Source organism: Taurulus bubalis, assembly GCF_910589615.1.
Source record: "Taurulus bubalis genome assembly, chromosome: 11".
NCBI lineage: Eukaryota > Metazoa > Chordata > Actinopteri > Perciformes > Cottidae > Taurulus > Taurulus bubalis.
This window is the reverse complement of record NC_136599.1, coordinates 27,336,144-27,357,491: the sequence shown is the minus strand read 5'-3', so window position 1 is coordinate 27,357,491 and position 21,348 is coordinate 27,336,144. Positions and strand designations below refer to the sequence as shown.

At 43.0% G+C, this 21,348-nt stretch overlaps 1 protein-coding gene across 1 annotated transcript; it reads right to left on the bottom strand.

Moving 5' to 3' along the window:
- Positions 1 to 1,383: 1,383 nt before the first annotated feature.
- Positions 1,384 to 20,920, bottom strand: mthfr (methylenetetrahydrofolate reductase (NAD(P)H)). The gene is made up of 12 exons (XM_079226246.1): positions 20,807 to 20,920; positions 19,740 to 19,998; positions 18,664 to 18,902; positions 18,240 to 18,350; positions 17,957 to 18,150; positions 13,254 to 13,504; positions 9,247 to 9,381; positions 8,931 to 9,111; positions 7,090 to 7,272; positions 6,836 to 6,937; positions 6,616 to 6,735; positions 1,384 to 2,242 (listed from the first exon to the last, which is right to left on the bottom strand). Exons 2-12 carry the CDS (start codon positions 19,982 to 19,984, stop codon positions 2,024 to 2,026), a joined length of 1,980 nt encoding a protein of 659 aa, XP_079082372.1. The 5' UTR covers positions 19,985 to 19,998; positions 20,807 to 20,920; the 3' UTR covers positions 1,384 to 2,023.
- Between the last annotated feature and the right edge of the window lie 428 nt (positions 20,921 to 21,348).

The following is a 21,348-nucleotide window of genomic DNA, read 5'->3' as shown; positions in this document are numbered from 1 at the left end:
GTACCTGTACTCCTCCACCATGTGATGGAGACACCAGGTACCTGTATTCCTCCTCCACCATGTGATGAGACACTAGGTAACCAGCAGCAGCTGTGCTGCATCCTGACATACTGCAGAATGGACACTAGAGGGAGCGCACAGCTAAGTACAGACAGTACATGAAGCTACTACACTAATAACATGTCATCTACATGTGTTTAAGGATACTCTATTCAGGACTGCTGCAACAATCCATCCATCATCAGCCCCTTATCCGGGTCGGGTTGCGGTGGCAGCAGTTTCAGCAGGCCGACCCAGGCTTCTCTCTCACCCGCAACACTTTCCAGCTCATTCTGGGGGACCCCGAGGCGTTCCAAGGCCAGCCGGGAGATGTAATCCCTCCAGCATGTCCTGGGTCTTCCCCGGGGTCTCCTACCAGTTGGACGTGCCTGGAAAACCTCTAATGGGAGCAATAATTAAATTCAATGGAATTCAAATTATTTTGTATAGCCCAAAATCACAAATTATCTTTACAATCTGTACAACATTCTCTGACCTTTCATCCTTACATCAGAACAGGAACAACTCCTTAGTATATTAATAATGATAACAATAGTAATAGCAGACGGTGTCGGGCAGGACCCGGGTCCAGATAAAACCCCGATCCATGTAAACCTGTGAGGAGAGAAAGTAGAAAGACTCCAGAAAAGGAGCAGAGTTATTAATGTGAACAGCAGTTTACTGCAGGTATTTCTGTCTGACACCTGAAGAACAGTCCAGATGGGGAGAGCACATCTCAAAGCCTAGTCGATGGGAACCTTTATACAGAAATGTATGGGCTCCATATTTATTCCGATCACTTTGGCGATCCCTATGACTTTTGACATTCCTTCAACTGCTGGTTTCAGTGCCTGTGGCATGCTCACTCGGACATGAACAAACATGTTGTGCTCTTGCTAATAACGCCGTGCTGTTTCTTCCATAACCAGCCTGGAAAAAGGCCTTTTGCATTGATTGTTGAATTATTATTTTTCCCTGATGAATTCATTACACTTGAATTATTCTCTGACTTTTCTTCTAGCGCCATCATCATGTCAAAATCATCATTTGTTCTATACTTTGTGACCAAATACCTGCAGAACTACTTTCCCATCAGCCTTAGCTGCCTCATCGTGACATAACTAATATTGCCTTGTATACAATATGAAATGTATATAATTGATGATAGCTAATAGCATCATTTCTAATCATGTATTATTATTTTGGTTAAGGAAATAGACTTCACCATCACCCAATGTCAGCTGGGATGTGCGACCCTAAATAGGATAATCTGTATGAAATGGGATCTGTATGAAATACAGGGATACGTCTCTCTCACTCACTCACACACACACACAGTTGTACAGTATTGAAAAATGATTTAATGCTTTAGAGCAGGCAGAACAAATAAATATGTCTTACATATAAAACATGTTAAGGCAGAGGGCAGAGAAGTAACTATATCCGTGGTACAATATTCATCAACAGCTCACATCTGATGGTGTAACTCTTACTTTCATTTCATCATGTCTCCAGTGTGCCTCTACACTAGGTTTATACCAAAACAGTCCACATTATTCAAAAACTTACTCAAATACAGCATTTAAATTAGGAAAATAAAAACATTTAGTGAAAAACTCTTTTGTGTTCACATTTTGTTTCGTCTAATTGGTTGTCCTTCAGCGATATCTGTCCATAAGGAAAGTTAAGGGACTGGGTCAACCCAGACTGAGCACAGGTGTGGTTTAGCGGGGAGTGCTGCAGGATGAAGCGTCTGATCAGGAGATCAGAGACATTCAAGGTTTCATATTTTGGTTAAGTGAGACAGTACGCTTTTCATTTTCTAGTCACTCAAGGTTACCTTTATAAAAACTCTTAAAAAAATACCACAAGGTACACTTCTTACTCTATGCTATGCTCTGTATTGTAAGTAGCAGCTTTTTTTGTTTTAATGCATAGATTATCAACAATTCCATAGTGTTCTTTCTGTCCCTAAAAACAGATGTTATTCAGACACCGCTCCATCTTCAGGCTCTGGAGGCGCGTCGAGCATCTTGAACATGTCATCGATGACCTGCCACAGACAGCTCTCCAGAGGGAAGTCATTGTCCACCAGGTTGACCAGGAAGTAGTTGTCGTGGATGTACTTGATGATCATCCTTGAAGGAGACTCATCTTCATAGAGCTTGGCCCACTGCTCGATCCACAAGGCGAAGGCCTCGTCCTGAGGAAAACATGGGAACAGGTTTGACAAAGGGGACCTCTGGTCAGAGGACACGACTAGTCCTAAAACACATCGAGCTTCTGAGAACATTTAGTTAAGTATTAATTTCCTGATCAGGGCCAATATTTACCAGTGTGAGCTTCAGAGTATCTCAAGTCAGAGTAAAACATGATCTACTGTCTTAACCTAGGAAACCATCCCATCAGCGCTCACAGCTCAGAGATGAATATTTTACATTTTAAGTATAAATGCATTTTTATGCTATTTTAATGACAGACTGAGGATCTATGACCAGAAGTCTGTCTGGTGAAGCTGAAGCCTGTTGGGATCATCTCCACCCACTCTTGATTAGTCCCGTTTTTTAGGCAATTTCATTGGCTGTCCGAAACGCCTGTCATCTGAGCTGTACGACGTGACAGGCTTGAGCCACGTAAGAAAATAGAGCCTGAGCCTGAACGTAGCTTCTGGTTGGGTAATGTAGCCTGTCAGTCAGGACATGAAGCTCCTATTGGTTCAAGTGGGGATCCAATAGAAAGCTTAGATTTCGGTTTGTAGCTGTGCTCTCATGCAAACTTGACTTTCTGCTAAAAACAAAACTGCTTTCGTTCATATCTTCCAGCTGATATGAAATGATGCAACGCCAGTTGGTGGATATTTATGGATGTAATCACGTGTTTGACTAAATTTTTTATGGGATTTCTTTTTATTGGACCTTTCCGATGTAACAACGCCGTTGTTGTTGGAATGTTATGGATCAATATGAACGTTAACAGGTTAAGGTCGTTGCAACCGTACAACTTTCTGCAGTAATGAATAAATAAATAGAGTGATCACTCTTGGAGCCTCTGATATTGTGAATGACTCAAGAGTTCTCCATGAAAATTGACTAAAACATGTATTTGCACACTCTCAGGACATATAAACTGAATTACAACAGGTCAAATCTAATATTTGAGAGCCTGTGGTGGTGGCGTCTCACCTCCACCCGAAAACATCCCTGTCGTCCCCGGGGCCTGCTCGGGGACCGCTCGGGGACCAACCACCGCTTCACCTGCACAAGGTAGGGATCCAGTCGCAAGGCCATGGGGTTGATGGTTTTGCGCGAGCGCCTGCTGGCTGAATCTCACCACCCTGACAACCAAAGAGAAGGAGGACCTCCTCGACACCCCAATAACACCACAGGGTCACTTCGGCACGCCGGTCACATCGATGCAGAAGAAGAGCGAGGAAAGAAAGAGAGCGGGTGAAGCACTTAAGCTCTGTCTGCCAAAGAGGCCGTCCCCTCCAGTCCATCGCCAGTCCTACGTTAAGCACCTCACACTGTTAGACAAAACTGAAGCGAAGCGTCTCTCCGATGTTTTCTGCGCCCGGGTGAATTGGTTCACTTCAATGAACCTCAAGGACGCTTATTTTCAAATCCCAATATACCTACCACACAGGAAGCATCTCAGATTCGCCGGGGGACAAGTAAAGTGTAAGTCCTCCCCTTTGGTCTCTCACTGAGCCCAAGAGTGTTTGTGAAATGCACGAGGCAGCGGTGAGACCGCTCAGGAGGCGGGGTGTTTGAGTAGCCACGTACGTCGAACACTGGCTTATTGCGCCATCCTCCCGCGAGGGTGCAGCAGGACACACAAAGTTACACATGGAACCATTTGGTGAATCCAAGCTTCAAAATAAAACAAGAAAAGAGTGTTCTTATTCCTTGTCAGACCATCTCCTTTGTAGGCCTATTTATACGCTCAGCTCAGGCTAGAGTGAGGCTGAAGGTTAAAGGCTCTCAGGGACTGTTTAGCTCTTTTTCACAGGGGACAATTTGTCTCTCAGGCTTTGCCAAAGGTTGTTGGGGCTGATGGCCTCAGCCCTGGTGGTGGTTCCGATGGGACGTTTGCACATGAAGTGAATGCAGCGTTGGGTGGCTTCCCTCAGGCTAAACCCACGTCTTCATGGCTCTCACATGGTGAGTCACCGTGACTTGCTCAGCAGCACTAATCCCATGGAGGAGCGAGGGCGTGTACTAGAGCCCACTTTCCCCTGTGGTGCACCGGATCACATTGACAATATCATGTACACGCTCCAGGAGTTCGCAAATGAGACCATTCAAGGGTTCCAGTATCTGTCAGATGCTGTCCAGAGTCACCGACTGGCTCTGCTTCAGCATGCGGCAGCCCTGGACTTTCTGCTTGCCAAGCAGGAAGGGCTATGTGCCGCACTGCACGCCAACGAGACTGGGATGTGCTATACCCTGGCTGGGGATCTGACAGCCAACATGACCCACGTGATACAGACGCCATCAGAGGCCATCGCCAACACCTTTGGACCTGATCCACGGGCTGGCGCATGAAGGCACCGGATGAGAGGGGAGAAGTAGTTTATCAGGGAAAGTATAGTAAAGCTCGATATTAGGGATAAACGAAGAATATATCCATGTGTGTAATCATGCTTGCCATTCTTGTAAATTAATATAAATTATAATAAGGGCAATATAGGGCTCGACAAGATGTTAGTAGTCCCGGCCTCACAAAGCACAAACATGCCTCCAGCAAACGCACGACGGAGGGGCGGGTCTACTCACGCAAAAAGTGATCAAAGCCCCGAAGAACGGACGAAGAGAAGCGCGTGTGGTGGTTGTGTTGAGTTATTGTTCATTACTCAAAGAGGGGAATGTTGGAGGAAATTGTTTATGTAATCAAAGAGCTATACATTAATTATAGGAAGATCCATTATTCACAGCTTTATCCACAGGGGTGTAGAAGAAAGGTTAAAAATCAGAGAAGCCACAGCCACAGCTGTAATGACACTCAGGCCCACTTACGTAAGCATTATGTTTGCCTCTGTACACAGAACAGGGTTTTGGCAGGAGTTAAGCCTATCTAGTCACTGTGACCTGGCTCTGTCTAGCTCCCGTTAAGGAACCAAGAGGGGAGGAATGCAGGCCTCCGATGACGTCAGGCACTAGCATCTGAGAGTTGAGTGGCGGCAGATAGTCATTAACAGGATGAGAGGTTAAGGGGTCGCAATAACAACGGGTTCCGATAAAACAAAGGGGTAGACGATGGGGGCCGCGGTTCACGTTGCCGACAACGTTAGTTAGTAATGATAGTAAGTAATCAGGCATTAGTTAGGTTGTTAGGAGGGAGGGAGTTGGTTCTGGCACAAGGGTCAAGGAGGGACGGATGACGCACAATTGAGTGAGTATGACTACGTGATTTTGAAAGCACGAGTCAGTTGGGGCATTGCAGAACGGGGGGGACCTATACCTCCTTTTTGTCTGTTGCCAGCCGTAACCAACCGTTTGTTCATAAACTTGCTGTTTGTGAATAAATAGACGTGGAACACTTCATCGACCTGTCTCTGTTCATCTTTGATTCCTGGGGATTTCCTGAATTTCACGTCCTTCGCTTTGTTCGCCCAGGGTCAAACATTCTGTTCGCGCCGCCTCAAACACGTCTATCTGTCTGTGGATTAACTTTGCATGTAATCTGGTCGCGCCGCAAATTCGTGCCGCGTCCGGTGTGAACACGGCATAAGAGCTTCTGATGAGGTCACACCTCCATCAGCAGTTTGACATTACAGTAGTTTATCGATGTGCCCACATTTTACAAAAAGTACTCCTGAAATACGAGATGTTACAGCATGTGTAGATCTGTAAATAAGTTAAACTGTAAAAACAGCCAGAAATTGCCAAATATTGGTTTCTGTTCATAGTCCTAAAAGATTACGATGCAAATGTACTTGTAAAATGCAAATCTGTCTAGTATTAAGACATACCCAAGATATATAACCAAGATATAACCATCAGAAATGGTAAAAAAAATATGTTTTTATGTGTCAAGAGGTTAGGACAGAGATCATTTCACTAAATGTTGTTGACATCTAGTGTTTTAACTATGATGTGCAATGCTGAGGCCATATTCTAGATTATTATTTAAAATGATCTGTGTAATTTGCCCCCCCCCTAGGTTCAGGGCATATCAGAGAGAGTACAACTCTTTCCAGCCACGCTCTGAGGAAGACCCAGCGTGGGTCGAAACCGGTCGCCGTTCTCCTGCGGTACTTTTTAACTAGATAAACTAACAGACTAAAATATGAGTGTATAACTTAGCTAAATAAGCCATTTAAACTAGATCCTTGCAAGTGTGCCTGAAGAAGTTCACAATGTTCAACTATTTCCTTCAAGTCAAAGTGGTTCCACTCATTACAAAAAATGCACACCTTCATTAGGAAGGACACATAACACTTGATGGATGATGGTACTTCCATCAACAGTAGAGAAAACAATCACCACCAGTCTGTTTTCGGAGCTATGTTTTCTCCTGAAAAGGCTGCAGAACATTCCTGAATCCTGCACATCAGCAGGACATTATTTTGCTTACCTTCCAATACATGAAGCTGTCTGGGTCCACAACAGTCGGCTGAACTATCTCCCTGCCGGGGAAGATCCCCCACGTCACAGCGTTGGGCTGCATGTCGGGTGCGTTGGTCAGGTTTCGTCCCTGCACACGAAACATTCATTGGGAAATATCAATAACACCAACCACACACATGCACGCACATGCACGCACACACACTTGCACGCATTCTGGTCACACTTACGTGCACATTGACAATGTGGTAGTTGACACGGGGCTCATACTTCTTAAGTACTTTGAGTAGAGCGGTCACATTTTCACTGGAGGTGAAGAACTCCAGATAGGCCTGTTGGATTTCAACCATGACAGCATATCAACATACAACAACTCCTCCCCCTCCTCCATCCAGAAGGCACAAATAAGACAACATATCAACAAACAACAACTCCTCACCCTCCTCCATCCAGAACGCACAAACAAGACCAAAGGTGCTCCTACCTTCTGGAAGACGTAGCCTCCTGCAGGTCCCCAGCCTGCCATGGGGTCTGCAGAGGGTTTGCCGTTGATGTTGGGCTGGGAGTTGATGGTGAGGACTCCTCGTTTGTTCACCTTCTCCAGCTCGTCCTTTAGCAGGTTGGTCTCTGGGGCCAGAGGCTCATCGTTCCATGGCAAACACATCACCTAGCAGCAGAGCAAACCGTAGCCTGTGATGAAGTCCTGTCTGGACATAGACAACTATGGGAGGACATTATGGAAAACATTGCTCTCTTTTTGCGAGTGAGATGTTCAGCAGCAAATCCGTCTGATGTGTTAAGTACAGATCTGGGGTCAGGACATGGTTAGCTTAGATTAGCATGTAGTCTACAGTCTGGAAGCTGGGAGAAACGGCGAGCCTTTGTCTGCCCCCCGAATAAACACCTTCCAACACATTTAAAGCCCACCGGTTAACATGTTGTACCGGTGGGTTTCATCTGTAAACAGACAGAAATGTAAACAGCTTTTGTAGTTATAGGAGGGAGTTATGAGCCTAAACTATTTCTAGGTGAACAGCAGTTGGTGCAGAGACTGTGAGCAGATTCCTGACGTCAGGTAACCACAGACTGCTACCGGCTACATGGGCCGTCGCTGGAGACACTGAACACAAATGGAGGGATAAGTTGCTGTTCACTGGAATAGTTCCAGCATGTAACTGCCCCGAAAATCATAGATTGTTGTTTCAGAGGTGTTGCGAGAAAGTGTTTTTAATCACTTTACTGCTCCTCTTCTCATCAGGGAGGAACTTTTGAACATCAGACATGTAGTAACGTGTCAAACCTTTTCAACGTTTTTCATTGAGTCGGAAAGCTGGAGGAGGAGCGGCTCTTTCAGGGTTCAGCAGGAGACAGACGAAGGAAACGTTCTCATTAAACTGCAACAGAGGGAGATTTGGAACTGCACTCTGGTCAATAGATCTGACAAGATGGATGAGCTGTGCTTCACCGAGACGTGGCTCGGTGAGCACATCCCGGTCCCTTCACTCAGCTCAGATAACACACTGGACCAGTGCCACAGAACATTAGGATGTCCAATGCTCTGGTCCTCTGATCCCTGTCTGGTTCATCTTAAGAGACAGAAGCTAAAACCTGCTGAGCCTGTGATAAAAGACCAACAAGACTCCCACTTGACCTCTAAACATGTTTTTTTTTTTGTCTTTCAGCAGTCTACCACAAAGCCCAGCTCTGTGGAGTAGACGGGTACAGTGGAGCTTTGCAGCTCTTCAGGGTTATCGTTGGTCTCTTTGTTGCTTCTTGCCTGCCTGGGTGGTCCTGTCTTGGCAGCTTTTATAATAATAAATGAAATGGTGCTCTGTTAGATCATCTGACACAACAAAGGGGGTGAGTTCAAATGCATGCACCTCTTTTTAGTTTTTAAATATTTTGAATTTTATAAAACAAGATTTTTTTATTAACTTTTTACACCGATTTGGATTATTTGGTGAAGGTCCATTTTTCCATTGACTTTTTTCCATAAAAATCTAGTTTAATTCCAGATTGCAAGAACATTGGAAAAAAATACCAAAGAGGGTGAATACTTTCACTCAGATGAACTTTTTCGGTTTAGCACCTCTAATGCTTTAAGCTGTGCTAGTAGAGTTAGAGTTAGTTGGCTGAGAATTAACAGGATATCAATGTCTCAATCTCTATTATCATTCCACGCAACAAGCTCTCCTTCCTCTTCAGCTCTCACTAAAATCCCCTTCAGACTAACTTAGACCAACTTACAAGGACACAGGAAAACACATGTTATCCATGTTCCCTCTGAGAAATGTTATCAGTCATGGGCAGAGAAAGCTGGGCTACCTTGTGTCCATTGAGGTTTGGTTGGGCCGTGATGTAGCAGGTGAAGACCTCATAGACGCTCTGTTCGTTCATCAGCTCAGCGCCCCACATCTGCAGCAGAGCATCTTTGGATGACTTGCTCTTTAAGTAGAACAGGTAGTAGTCATTTAACTCGCCAAAAGCTGGAGACGAGGAGTTTCCCCTGAAGACATCAACGACAGGACACCTTTTAGTCGTTTGACAGTAGCCTTCATCATTCTTCACTAGCACATCAACCACATTAAGGAGATAGACATTGAAGTACATTACAATATTTTGAGTTCATGTGTATTCGTACCATCTGCCGTTGGGGAACTCGTCCCAGTCCTGGGTCCTGTAGATGTAGCTCTTGGGCCTGGATGCCCAGAAGATGGGTCGGACATCCTCTACCTTCCGTTTGGGATGAGCACTCACTGCCCAGGGAAGAGGCCGCCTGGCAGAGAACACAAGCTCTGAAACACTGGACCATTCTGAATGGCATCAGGGCAAACAAGGAGATATCATCCTAACACTGCTGATCCTGGATGACTGTCCAATCTAACTATGAGAGGCGGCTTCAGGATACAGAGAGCAGCATGTCTGAGGGAATTATTGATTTCAAGTTCATTTACTGCAGCAGTTAAAAGTTCCAAGAACTTAAGGCAATATAAAGAAACAGAAATACAAACTGATGAAATATGAAACAATAATAAAAGCTATACGTTACAAAAAACGGAAAATATATGAATTAGCCTTGAATGAAAAAGTAACGTTACTAATATTTGTGTTCTCTCTTCGAGACACAATATTAAAATAAACTAGAAATTGCATTTCCTGCTGAAAATACGTTGGAATGCAAAAAGCTGAAGCTTAAAGCTTAAATATTTGAAAATATAGCTGAATATAGCGGAAATAGCTGAAAATAGCTGAAAAGTGTTGAAGCCCAAAAGCGTTGAACTGAACTGCTGAACATCCTTAATGTTTAAATGGAAAAGTTGGAAGCAAAACTGCAACATCTAAATAATCCAAGAGATAAATTAAAAGTAGTAGTTGTATTAGTATAAATAACAGTAGCATGAGTGAAAGCAGTAGTTGTAGTCGCAGAAGTAGTAGTTATAGTAGTATAAATAACAGTAGTATGAGTAGAAGTTGTAGTAGTATTTGAAATTACAGTAGTAGTAGTTAAAATAACGGTAGTATGAGTAGTAGTAGTTGAAGTAACAGTAGTAGTAGTTGAAATAACAGTAGTATGAGTAGAAGTAGTTGAAATAACACTAGTATGAGTAGAAGTAGTAGTAGTTGAAGTAACAGTAGTAGTAGTAGAAGTAGTTGAAATAACAGTAGTAGTTGTAGTAGTAGTAGTTGAAATAACAGTAGTAGTAGTAGAAGTAGTTGAAATAACAGTAGTATGAGTAGAAGTAGTAGTAGTTGAAGTAACAGTAGTAGTAGTAGTAGAAGTAGTTGAAGTAACAGTAGAAGTAGTAGTTGAAATAACAGTAGTATGAGTAGAAGTAGTAGTAGTTGAAGTAACAGTAGTAGTAGTAGTAGAAGTAGTTGAAGTAACAGTAGAAGTAGTAGTTGAAATAACAGTAGTATGAGTAGAAGTAGTAGTTGAAGTAACAGTAGTAGAAGTAGTAGTTGAAATAACAGTAGTATGAGTAGAAGTAGTAGTAGTAGTAGTAGTATTCATAGTAGTAGCAGTAGTAGTAGTCATATTAATATCTGTAGTAGTAATTAGTAATAGTTATATCAGTAGTAGTATTAGTAGCAGGAGTAGCAGTAGTAGTAATAGTCCAAATATTAGCAGCAGTAGTCAAAGTATTAGTCTGCGCATTAAGTATTTAATACAAAAATCCTCATTTGAGCTTCATGTTATGATAAAGTTAATTCATAGGGCTTTTATTTTGAAAGGGAAGACAGACAGACAGACAGGAGGCTTTACAATGCCTTTGACTGAATATCTGCATGAATATCTCCAAGTCACACACTCCAATGTGTGTGCAGATTGTGTGCATATTAGTACATTCAACAGAGAGGAGAGGAGGAGACGATCACACTGATATCCTTGATATTTTTCTGGAGTTTAAATAGATGTGGGAGCAACAGCTTCACTGAGGTTCACGTTCGCGCACGTACACACAGTCAGTGAGCATAGCAAACTTCATGCTAGTGATCAAATTCACTCTCCTGCAACAGCCTGCTCTGTGTGTGTGTCCCCACAATGACGTTAAAACAACAATGAGTCTGAAGCTGTGATTAGTTCAAAGTGAAAACACCTGTGATGAGGGAGAGACTGAGTTGTATGATCTCCATAGACTCCAGTGCATTTTTTTTTTTATAAAAAGCTTCATATCTCAAGAACTTCAAAGGCAAGACGCCAAAATAATAATATTTTCTGAGAAATAAGACTCTTGCGAACGCGTTGTTGTTTGTGGGTCTCTAGGCTACACGATGTGTCTCTAATCGCAATTTATAAATCAGGTACGGTCGTCAGAGAAAGACATTTTTGAGGCAGATTTAACATGGGAGGGAATGGAAGAAGAAGGAGACCACCTCTCACATATCGTCTGATTTCAACACGTCTGAATCTGTTGGATTCAAATCGACCCAAGTTTACAAAGTAAGACAAGATTTCCTACGTTTTGATGTATAAATTATGCCCAAAGACTTAGTATTGTGGAGGAGATGGCAAAAAGTAAAAATAAAATCTAACTAATCCTCCAGGGGAACTACACTCAAGCTGTGACATCACGCGCTCTAAGCGGCGCAATACACATCCATGTTAAAAGGCAGAAATGGTCGGAAAAAAGCATGAAATGAAAACGCTGACAGTTAAAAAACTATAACAGATATCAGAAATCTGATTATATAGAATAATAGCTGAAGGTTCTGTCAACATTTTACAAGTTTAAATGGTGTCTTTAGCTGAACGTATGCAGAACCTGTCAGCGTTTGAAGTTGAAGAGGATTTGAAGATTTTCCCCATCCGCTCCTATTCATTTTAATTTTCATAAAAAGCTTAATTCAAAGATTTGAAAAGTCAGAAATATGAAAGGTCATATCAGGAGTGTCCTTAAGTAGCTGAATATTTTAATGTTTGAACGGTTTCTGTAGCTGTATATATGAAGGAGGAGATGAGGTTTGAAATACGTACGGAAGAAATAGAATAATAATAATAATAAGTTGAATAAAGAAGACAATAACAATAGCTGGACTGCTGAAGCCTTCCAACTAATAAAAAAAAGAAGTTGAATAAAGAAGACAATAACAATAGTTGGACTGCTGAAGCATTCCAACTAATTAATAAGTAGAATAAAGAAGACGATAACAATAGTTGGACTGCTGAAGCATTCCAACTAATTAATAAGTAGAATAAAGAAGACGATAACAATAGTTGGACTGCTGAAGCATTCCAACTAATTAATAAGTTGAATAAAGAAGACGATAACAATAGTTGGACTGCTGAAGCATTCCAACTAATAAAGAAGACAAAAACAATAGTTGGACTGCTGAAGCATTCCAACTAATTAATAAGTAGAATAAAGAAGACGATAACAATAGTTGGACTGCTGAAGCATTCCAACTAATTAATAAGTTGAATAAAGAAGACGATAACAATAGTTGGACTGCTGAAGCATTCCAACTAATAAAGAAGACAAAAACAATAGTTGGACTGCTGAAGCATTCCAACTAATTAATAAGTTGAATAAAGAAGACGATAACAATAGTTGGACTGCTGAAGCATTCCAACTAATAATAATAAAAGTCCCAGTGGCATGGAAGTAGACCACTATAAGCAGGGTTACAGTGTACCGTGTCTCAACACACACACACACACACACACACACACACACACACACACACACACACACACACACACACACACACAATAAGTGGTGCTATTTTACATAAGGCCACTTCATAGTGTTTTACAGGAAGAGAATATACACAAATATTTAGTTTTTTTTTTTCCCCCACAAATATTGTTAGACATGTGCACAATATGACCAGTGATCTAAAAAGGGTTAAAACGTTTCTTTTCATTTCATCTGGACTTTAAGATTAACACTGTTGGCATACAGAGGCTACTATAAAATGTGTTAATTATCCAGCTGCTGTAGATCTCATGTTTTACAACCAGAGTATATAACACTGACATAACCGTAAACAATGACTGCATCTCCAGTGCAACAGATCACCTTTTCTGCTTTGTACCTGTTAACAGCTGATAGGAAGGGATTCTGTGCCTTTCTTTCTTCTTAAAACTCCATGACTACTTCTGACTTTAGCTCAAAGCACCAGTGTGATGTAAGCAGGACGACTGACCTGGGGTCCTCTATCCACAGGCCGAGCTGTCGGAGAACCTCCATGATGGCAACCTCTCGATTCAGGGTGTAGAAGTGGAGGCCCGGCACCTTGCCGCTGTCCAGCAGCACACGGCACATCTCGACCGCCTGCTGGACTCCGTAGTTACGGATAGCAGCGTCGTTGTCTTTGATGGGCTCGATGACTCTGGTGATCTCCTCGGGTATCTCCAGCTTTGACAGCTTGACAAGCTGCCGCAGAGACTGGTAACCCTGCAGAGGAACAGGTTAGAGCCCGGCTTCATCCCAGGGGAAGGTCTGTTTGTAATGATTTGGTAACGGAGAGTAACCACGCGTTTATTTAAGGGTACACATGTAACGTAAGACTGGTGGCTTGGGGCCAGTTAGGTCTGCGCCTAACAAGGTTTTTCATGTTGGTCAACCGCACACAGGGCTCAAGTATAGAGTACAATAAACACCAACACACTACTCATATCTTGAATACTCCAAGGTACATTCCCAAAAGCAAACCATTTAGTATTTGCCACCAAACAATTAAACACCACAACAGATATTGCTAAATGTAAATGCAGTTGTATTAACAATTCACGTGCAGGCAAAAAAATACACATGGTGAGCTTTTCACACAATCCCCAAAACTAGAAAGGATATGATTTTGTTTACACAAAATCATATTCTTTCTAGTTCAGTTCAGTTTTGTTCAGTTCACACAAGAAGCAAAAAATAACCAGCCGAAATAAAAAGGATCTTCTCATGGCTTTTACTGGAGTGTCAGAGTTGTGCGAGTCCAGTCCAGTGCTTTTGTGACCATTTAGAAAAAGTTGACAAGTCTCTCACACACACACACACACACACACACACACACACACACACACACACACACACACACACACACACACACACACACACACACACACACACAGTGGTGAGCACTTCTTTTAGTCGTTTACTTCATTGTACTAAATGTGTCCATTCCCGTACTTCTCATGACCGAGGAGGCCTGTTTTGACAGTTGGGGGTGAGGCAGAGGTCATGACTAGGGATGGGTATCGTTTGGGTTTTTTCCGATACCGGTGCTAAACCGATACTTTTAAAACGATACCGGTGCCTAAACGGTGCCTGAACCCATACTTTTTTATTGCCAAGGCAATTTTCTTTTCTTCAAATTGAACAATATTATTAACTGTTTAAAGTGTACTATAGATATAAATAAATAAGTACATACAAAACACACTTCAAACTACAGCTTCAAACCTTTTAACTTCAAACTATAAACAATATATATTTAAAAAAGAACAGACACAAGCATCAGGTGGCCTGATGGGACCGTGTGCAACAGAACTCAGACTCTGTTGGATCTTAAAACTGCTGCTTTACTGGACTACACGTCATCATTAATATCAACTGGAGAGATTTGTTCCATCAAGCTGAGCACGGACGTTCAAAAGCTCGTGCTCGTGTCTCCAGTGATCTCTGTGTGCGTGCGCTGTGTGTGTGTGTGAGCGCTGGAAGCCCCGCCCCCTCAAGCCATACTGGCACCGGTTCTCGGTACCCAACCCTAGTCATGACACCGCCTTCTGGGGTAAAACCTTCACATTACAATGTGTTTGAGATAAGCTCATATCAACCCAGCAAATTCCCCAGGTGACCACTCCGAATCAAACCCTGGCAAGTCTAATAACAGAACGGCAAAGTAGAGGGCAACTACAGTGGCTTGCAAAAGTATTTAATAATAGATTAATCGGTTGATTATTTTTTTCGATTAATCGATGAATCGGATAAAAAAAAAGCAAAAAAGCATTAATTTCCAACCCTTTATTCAAAAACAGAACTGACAGTGCAAAACATGTTAAGAAAGTGCACAAACAGGTTGCTCCTTGAACGTCCCTGAGCTGTTAATAAAAAAAAGTAAAATGGACTAACACTAAAATATACACATATATGCTTTACATCTGCCAAATGTGAGCCCTTTTTACTGTAATTGATCTCCTTGGAGCAGAGGCTGCATTTACATACCCTGCTTTATCAATATGTATGAAACACTGGGACAGTGGGAAGCTGTACTGCTCCTCTCACATCTGTTTCATTCACATCATCTTATCAATATCTGGGCCTCTTATGACCACGATGGCACGTTGTTGGCTAAGCCCAACAACGTGATTTGGTTCATTCTACTTTGAGTAAAAAATAAAAAAATAAAACCTTTAGCCAGATCCGCCGGTTTAACGTTAACGAGTGACAGCATGAACTGAATCAGATCCGGGGGTTACGGCATGTTTCACCACGTTACGTTTTTTTACAAGCAAGACTGAACTGTAACGGAACATAAAGTAACTTTAACGATAAATAAACGAACAATACACAACCCAAACACGTTAGCTAACGTGATAGCAAGCTGACTAGCTTCCATTAAAAACAAGTTTGAGGGAAATGAAGACGCTGTCGACATCTTAACGCTGATTGGCCAAGACTCGACACATCAAAGATGTTCTATTGAAGATCACAACCTCAGCTTTTTTCCGTGTCTCACTCCAATCTCAGAAACGCTGGCCGGCCAGTAGCTAAGCTCCGCTCTTTTTTTTTTTACTTCTCTGCGACTTATTGAATGGCGTAATGAACAACGAATCGATGATGAAATTCGTGGCCAACTCTTTTGATAATCGATTTTTATCGATTCGTTGTGGCAGCCCTAATTCATACCTTTCAACGTTTCCACATATTTTATTGGAATTTTATGTGAAAGACCAACACAAAGTGTCACACAATTGTGAAGTACAAAGACAATTATACATGATTTAAAAAAAAATTCACAAATAAAAAACTGAAAAGTGCAGTGTGCAAAATTATTATCAGCCCCCTTTTCTCTGAGTGCAACCAATTGCCTTCAGAAGTTGCCTAATGACTGCTGAATGATTGAATATTGACCTAATGACTAAATAGAGTCCACCTGTGTGTAATCTAATCTTACAAGTTGGTCAGAGTTGATGGGACGATGGATGGAGCCAAATACTTGGAAGAAAACCTGTTGGAGTCTGCAAAAGACTTGAGACTGGGGCGGAGGTTCACCTTCCAGCAGGACAACGACCATAAATATAAAGCCAGGGCTACAATGGAATGGTTTAAAACAAAACATATTCATGTGTTAGAACGGCCCAGTCAAAGTCCAGACCTAAATCCCATCGAGAATCTGTGGCAAGATCTGAAAACCGCCGTTCACAAGCGCTCTCCATCTAATCTGACTGACCTTGAGCTGTTTTGCAAAGAAGAATGGGCAAAGATCTCCGTCTCTAGATGTGCAAAGCTGGTAGAGACATACCCCAAAAGACTTGCAGCTGTAATTGCAGCAAAAGGCGGTTCCACAAAATATTGACTCAGGGGGGCTGTATAATTTTGCACACTGCACTTTTCAGTTTTTTATTTGTGAATTTTTTTTTAAAACATGTATAATTTTCTTTGTGCTTCACAATTGTGTGACACTTTGTGTTGGTCTTTCACATAAAATTCCAATAAAACATATTTATGTTTGTGGCGTGTAATGTGACAAAATGTGGAAACATTCAAGGGGTATGAATACTTTTGCAAGCCACTGTAAACTAAGTTGTACAGCAGCGGCAGCACAGGGAACTCCTTAAAATGAGGCTATGGGCAACACTTTAACAATGTTCCCCTGCATTCTTTCAAACAAAGCCCTGTTCAGCCCGTCCTCAATCACAACATGTTCACATGAAAAGCTGCTTAAATGTATCTACCTTTTCTTATTTACCCAACTGATACACAATGTATGAGCAACTGTGCAATCTTCTAGATTTAGTCTGCCAATGTTCATCTACCACAATATATTTTTATTATTTCACCTAATTACTGAAGCTGAGCAATGTCCTTACAGTACACAAATGTGTGTGTGTGTGTGTGTGCACGCGTGAGACATAACTAAAAGGAAATTTGAGTTATGAGAAAAAAGTTTAACCAGTGTCATCACAAATTTAAATGTAGTATAATTAGCTAAACTCTGCTTGTACAAGCAAAGGCGTGTCAACCAAAACAACAACGCAACTGGCCAGCAGCTGTTTTGATTGGTACATAGGGAGCTAAACAGGGAGGGATTTAGGACCCAGGGGAATCCCTTGATACTAGTGGCGCATGCACGGCCGTAACGACTATTGTCATTCTTCAGCAGGCAGCAACATTTAATGTTTACAGTCACAGATACATGTACAGCGGTCTGAGCTACTTATGTCTCACGGATAGAAGTTGACTCATGTTGTGCAAGAAATGACATCGCCAAAATGCATGATGGGTAAAGCCCGCCCACTTTGCTGCACAGGAAAAGACTTCTTCCTGCACAAGAAAAGTCTTCCTGTGTGAGCGGTGTCATTTACCCAGCATGCCTTTTGGCGATGCCATTTCTTGCACACTATGAGTCAAGTGAGTTAACATGAGACGTAAGTAGCTCGGTCCGCTGCTCCTTCAGCTTCAAGCTGTGAACATTAAATGTTGTTGCCTGCCAAACAGCGGAGACTGGTATGACGGTATGTGAAAAATTCATACTGTATGGAAAACTGAAACCGGTATACCGGTTGAACCGGTGCGGTATACCGGTTGAACCGGTGCGGTATACCGGTTGAACCGGTATACCGCACAGTCCTATTATGATCATCAGCAATGAGCACAGTATTGCTGTTCCTGGAAGCAGCAGTGACTGACCTGGATGGGGAAGATTCCAGGTAAGATGGGACAAGTGATACCAATCGCCCTGCAGTCGTCCACGAACTTGAGGAAAGTGTCTGCCCTGAAGAACAGCTGGGTGATGATGAAGTCTGCCCCAGCATCCACCTTCTCCTTCAGGTGTCGGAGATCCTCCTCGTAGCTCTCGGCCTCTGGGTGGCCTGTGGGGTAGCCTGGACGTACAGACGGATCAAAATCATTGACGGATGCTTCGGGGTTCCACTTAAACTGCCCTCCACTGAGCTGCAGGCTGAAAACATACCAGCAACACAGATATCAAAGTAGTCCTCGAACTCTGATCGGATATGTTTAACAAGGTCGGTGGCGTAGTTGAAGCCTTCCTCCTCTTCCTCCCAGTCTGCTCCCACTGGGTCTGTGGAGAGTTCAGAAAACCACATGTTAGGAGGATGCCCAAGACATCATCTCTCTAACGCATCAGCAGGACAGGGAAATATACAGGCAAATCCATGTCGAGTACTTTGTTTGGCTATGCCAGCTGTGAAAAACAGCCTATTGACCTCTGCTAAAACACTGGAAGCACATCGCTTCGTTTAAACTCCTCTTCACTGACAATGGCAGGCAGAAGCAAGGGAGCCAACTGGAAGAAACCATGGAGCAAACAATTCCTTCTTCATAGCACAAGTCCTCCTTTAAATCTGAATGCAAACACACGCCATGGCTCCTACCTCCCCTTAGTGCCATGATGTTCTTGAGGCCCAGGTGCTTTGCTTTTGCCAGGTAGCCAGTGATCTTCTCTTTGGTCTGGTTGCTGCAGGTCAAGTGGAGGATGCTCTCCAGGCCACAATAATTGACTGCTGTGCTGGCAATCATCATAGAGGAGGTTTCCTTGTCTGAGCCCGGGTCTCCTGCTGGATGCCAGGTGATGTCAATGAACAGGGGTCCCCCGGTGCCCATACGGTCGAATCTGAAGAAGAAAAAATGACAAAACAAAATAGTCCAGATGTCTTGTAGACAATTCTTGAGTGGTAAGAGTTAATGCGATGTTGATGAACTACGAGATTGATGATTGTAATTGTCTTATTGATACTGTATGTTTGTTTTGTGTAAAACAGTGTATCTCTTGGGGGGGTGGGGGGAGAATTATTTTAAAATCTCAACACAATTTACCTGGTGATTTTAAATGCTTATTTAAAAGACCCATGGGCTACTGTAACATACAAGCAAACTAAGCTCTCTAAAATGTTGCTGCAAGAATTACAAAAATCCTCTTGGAGCTACTGGTCTACAAGTGTTGAACTAGACCACCAGAGTACTCAGACTTTGGACCAATACCACGTCATTTTTTAAATAGCCTGACAACTTTTCACAAAACTCTTTAACCATGTCCAGCCTTTGTATGAGTTTTGCTGAATCTAACGTCCACGTGTTCAGTGGAGAAACATTTTCCATTCAAGTCAGGGCTCAACAAGTCAGGGCTCAACAACGAGGATTGCCTGCTTGAAGTAAAAGCCACACCGGCCCAATCAGGTTACTTAAATAAAGATCAAACATGACAATTCCCTTTGGGAACCGCTGATAGATCAAACTATTTGTATTGGAGAAAGTACAAATGGACTTCAAAGAGTTATGGGTCATTTATTGTCATTGTGCCACACAGGCACACACAGCCCATCATAACACAACAAACACATGTCGAACAAAACAAACACAAACAGTGTACTTTATCAGAATTCCTGTTGCTTATCATTTGCATCATAAGAGATAGGAGTAGATTTCGCAAGTAAAGAGTTATTTCACATGCCTTGAGATGAGGTTGACGGCTCCGCTGGCTGTGCGGGGAGGGAAGAACTCCAGCGAGAACCAGCGGTCCCCGGACTCCGTCCTCCTGCGCATCTTGTCCCGCAGCCGGTCGGAGCGGTCCGTGTCCAGCACCGGCGTGGAGCAGCGGGAGCTCTCCTTGGAGCTCTCCCCGCTGTTGCTGCCCGCGCTGGAGTCGCTCTTGCCGGACAGCAAAGTTCCGTCCCCTCGCGGAACCTGGTTCACCATGACGGCACCTTATACTGCCAAGAAGACAGACACACACAGACACACACAGACACACACACACACACACACACACACACACACACACACACAGTCATTGGACATGAGGAACCGCTTTGGTCTGTTGTTTTTACAGGTGACCTCATATTTAACACGTGTCCTATATTGTTGACAAAGTACAATCTTACAACGGGATAAACAAAGTTCTACATATAAATTCGTAATACTTGACAGATAAGGGGCAAATGAAGTGAACTAGCTACATGCTACCATCTGGAGACCTCACAGTCCCTTTACCGCCAGCATTAGCTGTACACGCGGGTCTCTGGGAGAGATGTCAGGGTAACTTTAGGCCCCACAAAGTGCCACGAGCCGCTCCTTTTATACCCGTGTGTAGCGCACGTGCGCTGTAATAGTTTGTGATGACCGTTTGCGATTGGAATAATGCGAATGAGATTACTTCCAGTAGTCCATGTTTATTACGTGCTCGAGTTGAACATACAAGCAGCCAACGTACGTTCCCCGACGCATCACACACCCTGAACCCCATGTAACACTGCTCCTCTGTTATGAACCTAAACAGTATTAGTGCGCGGCCCTATATCCTACATGCGCGATCACATGCACATTACAAGTATGGTAGTAAACTTATTTGGAGCCTGCTAGCTCCTTGGCTGAGTACAGCTAACGTTAGCTACGTGCCCCACGAGCGGTGTCACCCCAATGGCCAAAGAGACATGCAGAAGTAAGTCGTGGTCCCGGCCCGACCCGGAGCTAACCCCGGGTAAGTTCTGTTCATGCAGGGGAAAAGGAAACATCTCCCACCTCCACCTGCCGGTTGTCTGTGTGTTGCCGGTGTTGTGTCAAAGTATGCAACCTATGAAGACAGTCTTTCTCCCTGGACTGAGCATTAGCCGTGTGGGAACCCCCCAAAACACAGCTCCCTAGAACCTGAAGCAGTGCGCCGTGTGGTGGGCGTCAACGAGCGCGTGCTGCGTTCACGTGCGCCGCGTCTTCTCGAGCACTACCGGAAGAAAATCAGTTGATGAAACGGACCTGGCTCTAAGACCCAATCGGGGACACAACACATTTGAGTCTCACAAAATGATATCGGCCGATACAAACCCCACGCAGTATGTGCGTCTTTGTTGAGAGTTTGATTGAAATTATACACATTCTTGCCAATGTTGAATCTTAACATTAAAGTTAAAGTTAGTTAAGCTACAAAAGAATAGTGTTTTAACGGGTTTCATCACGGGCTCAAATGCAACATAGAATATTCATGTACTTAGGGGAATTACAATATGATATGCACAATTACAAAACCAACTCGTGAACTAATTCAATGTTTTTCTTTGCAATATCAG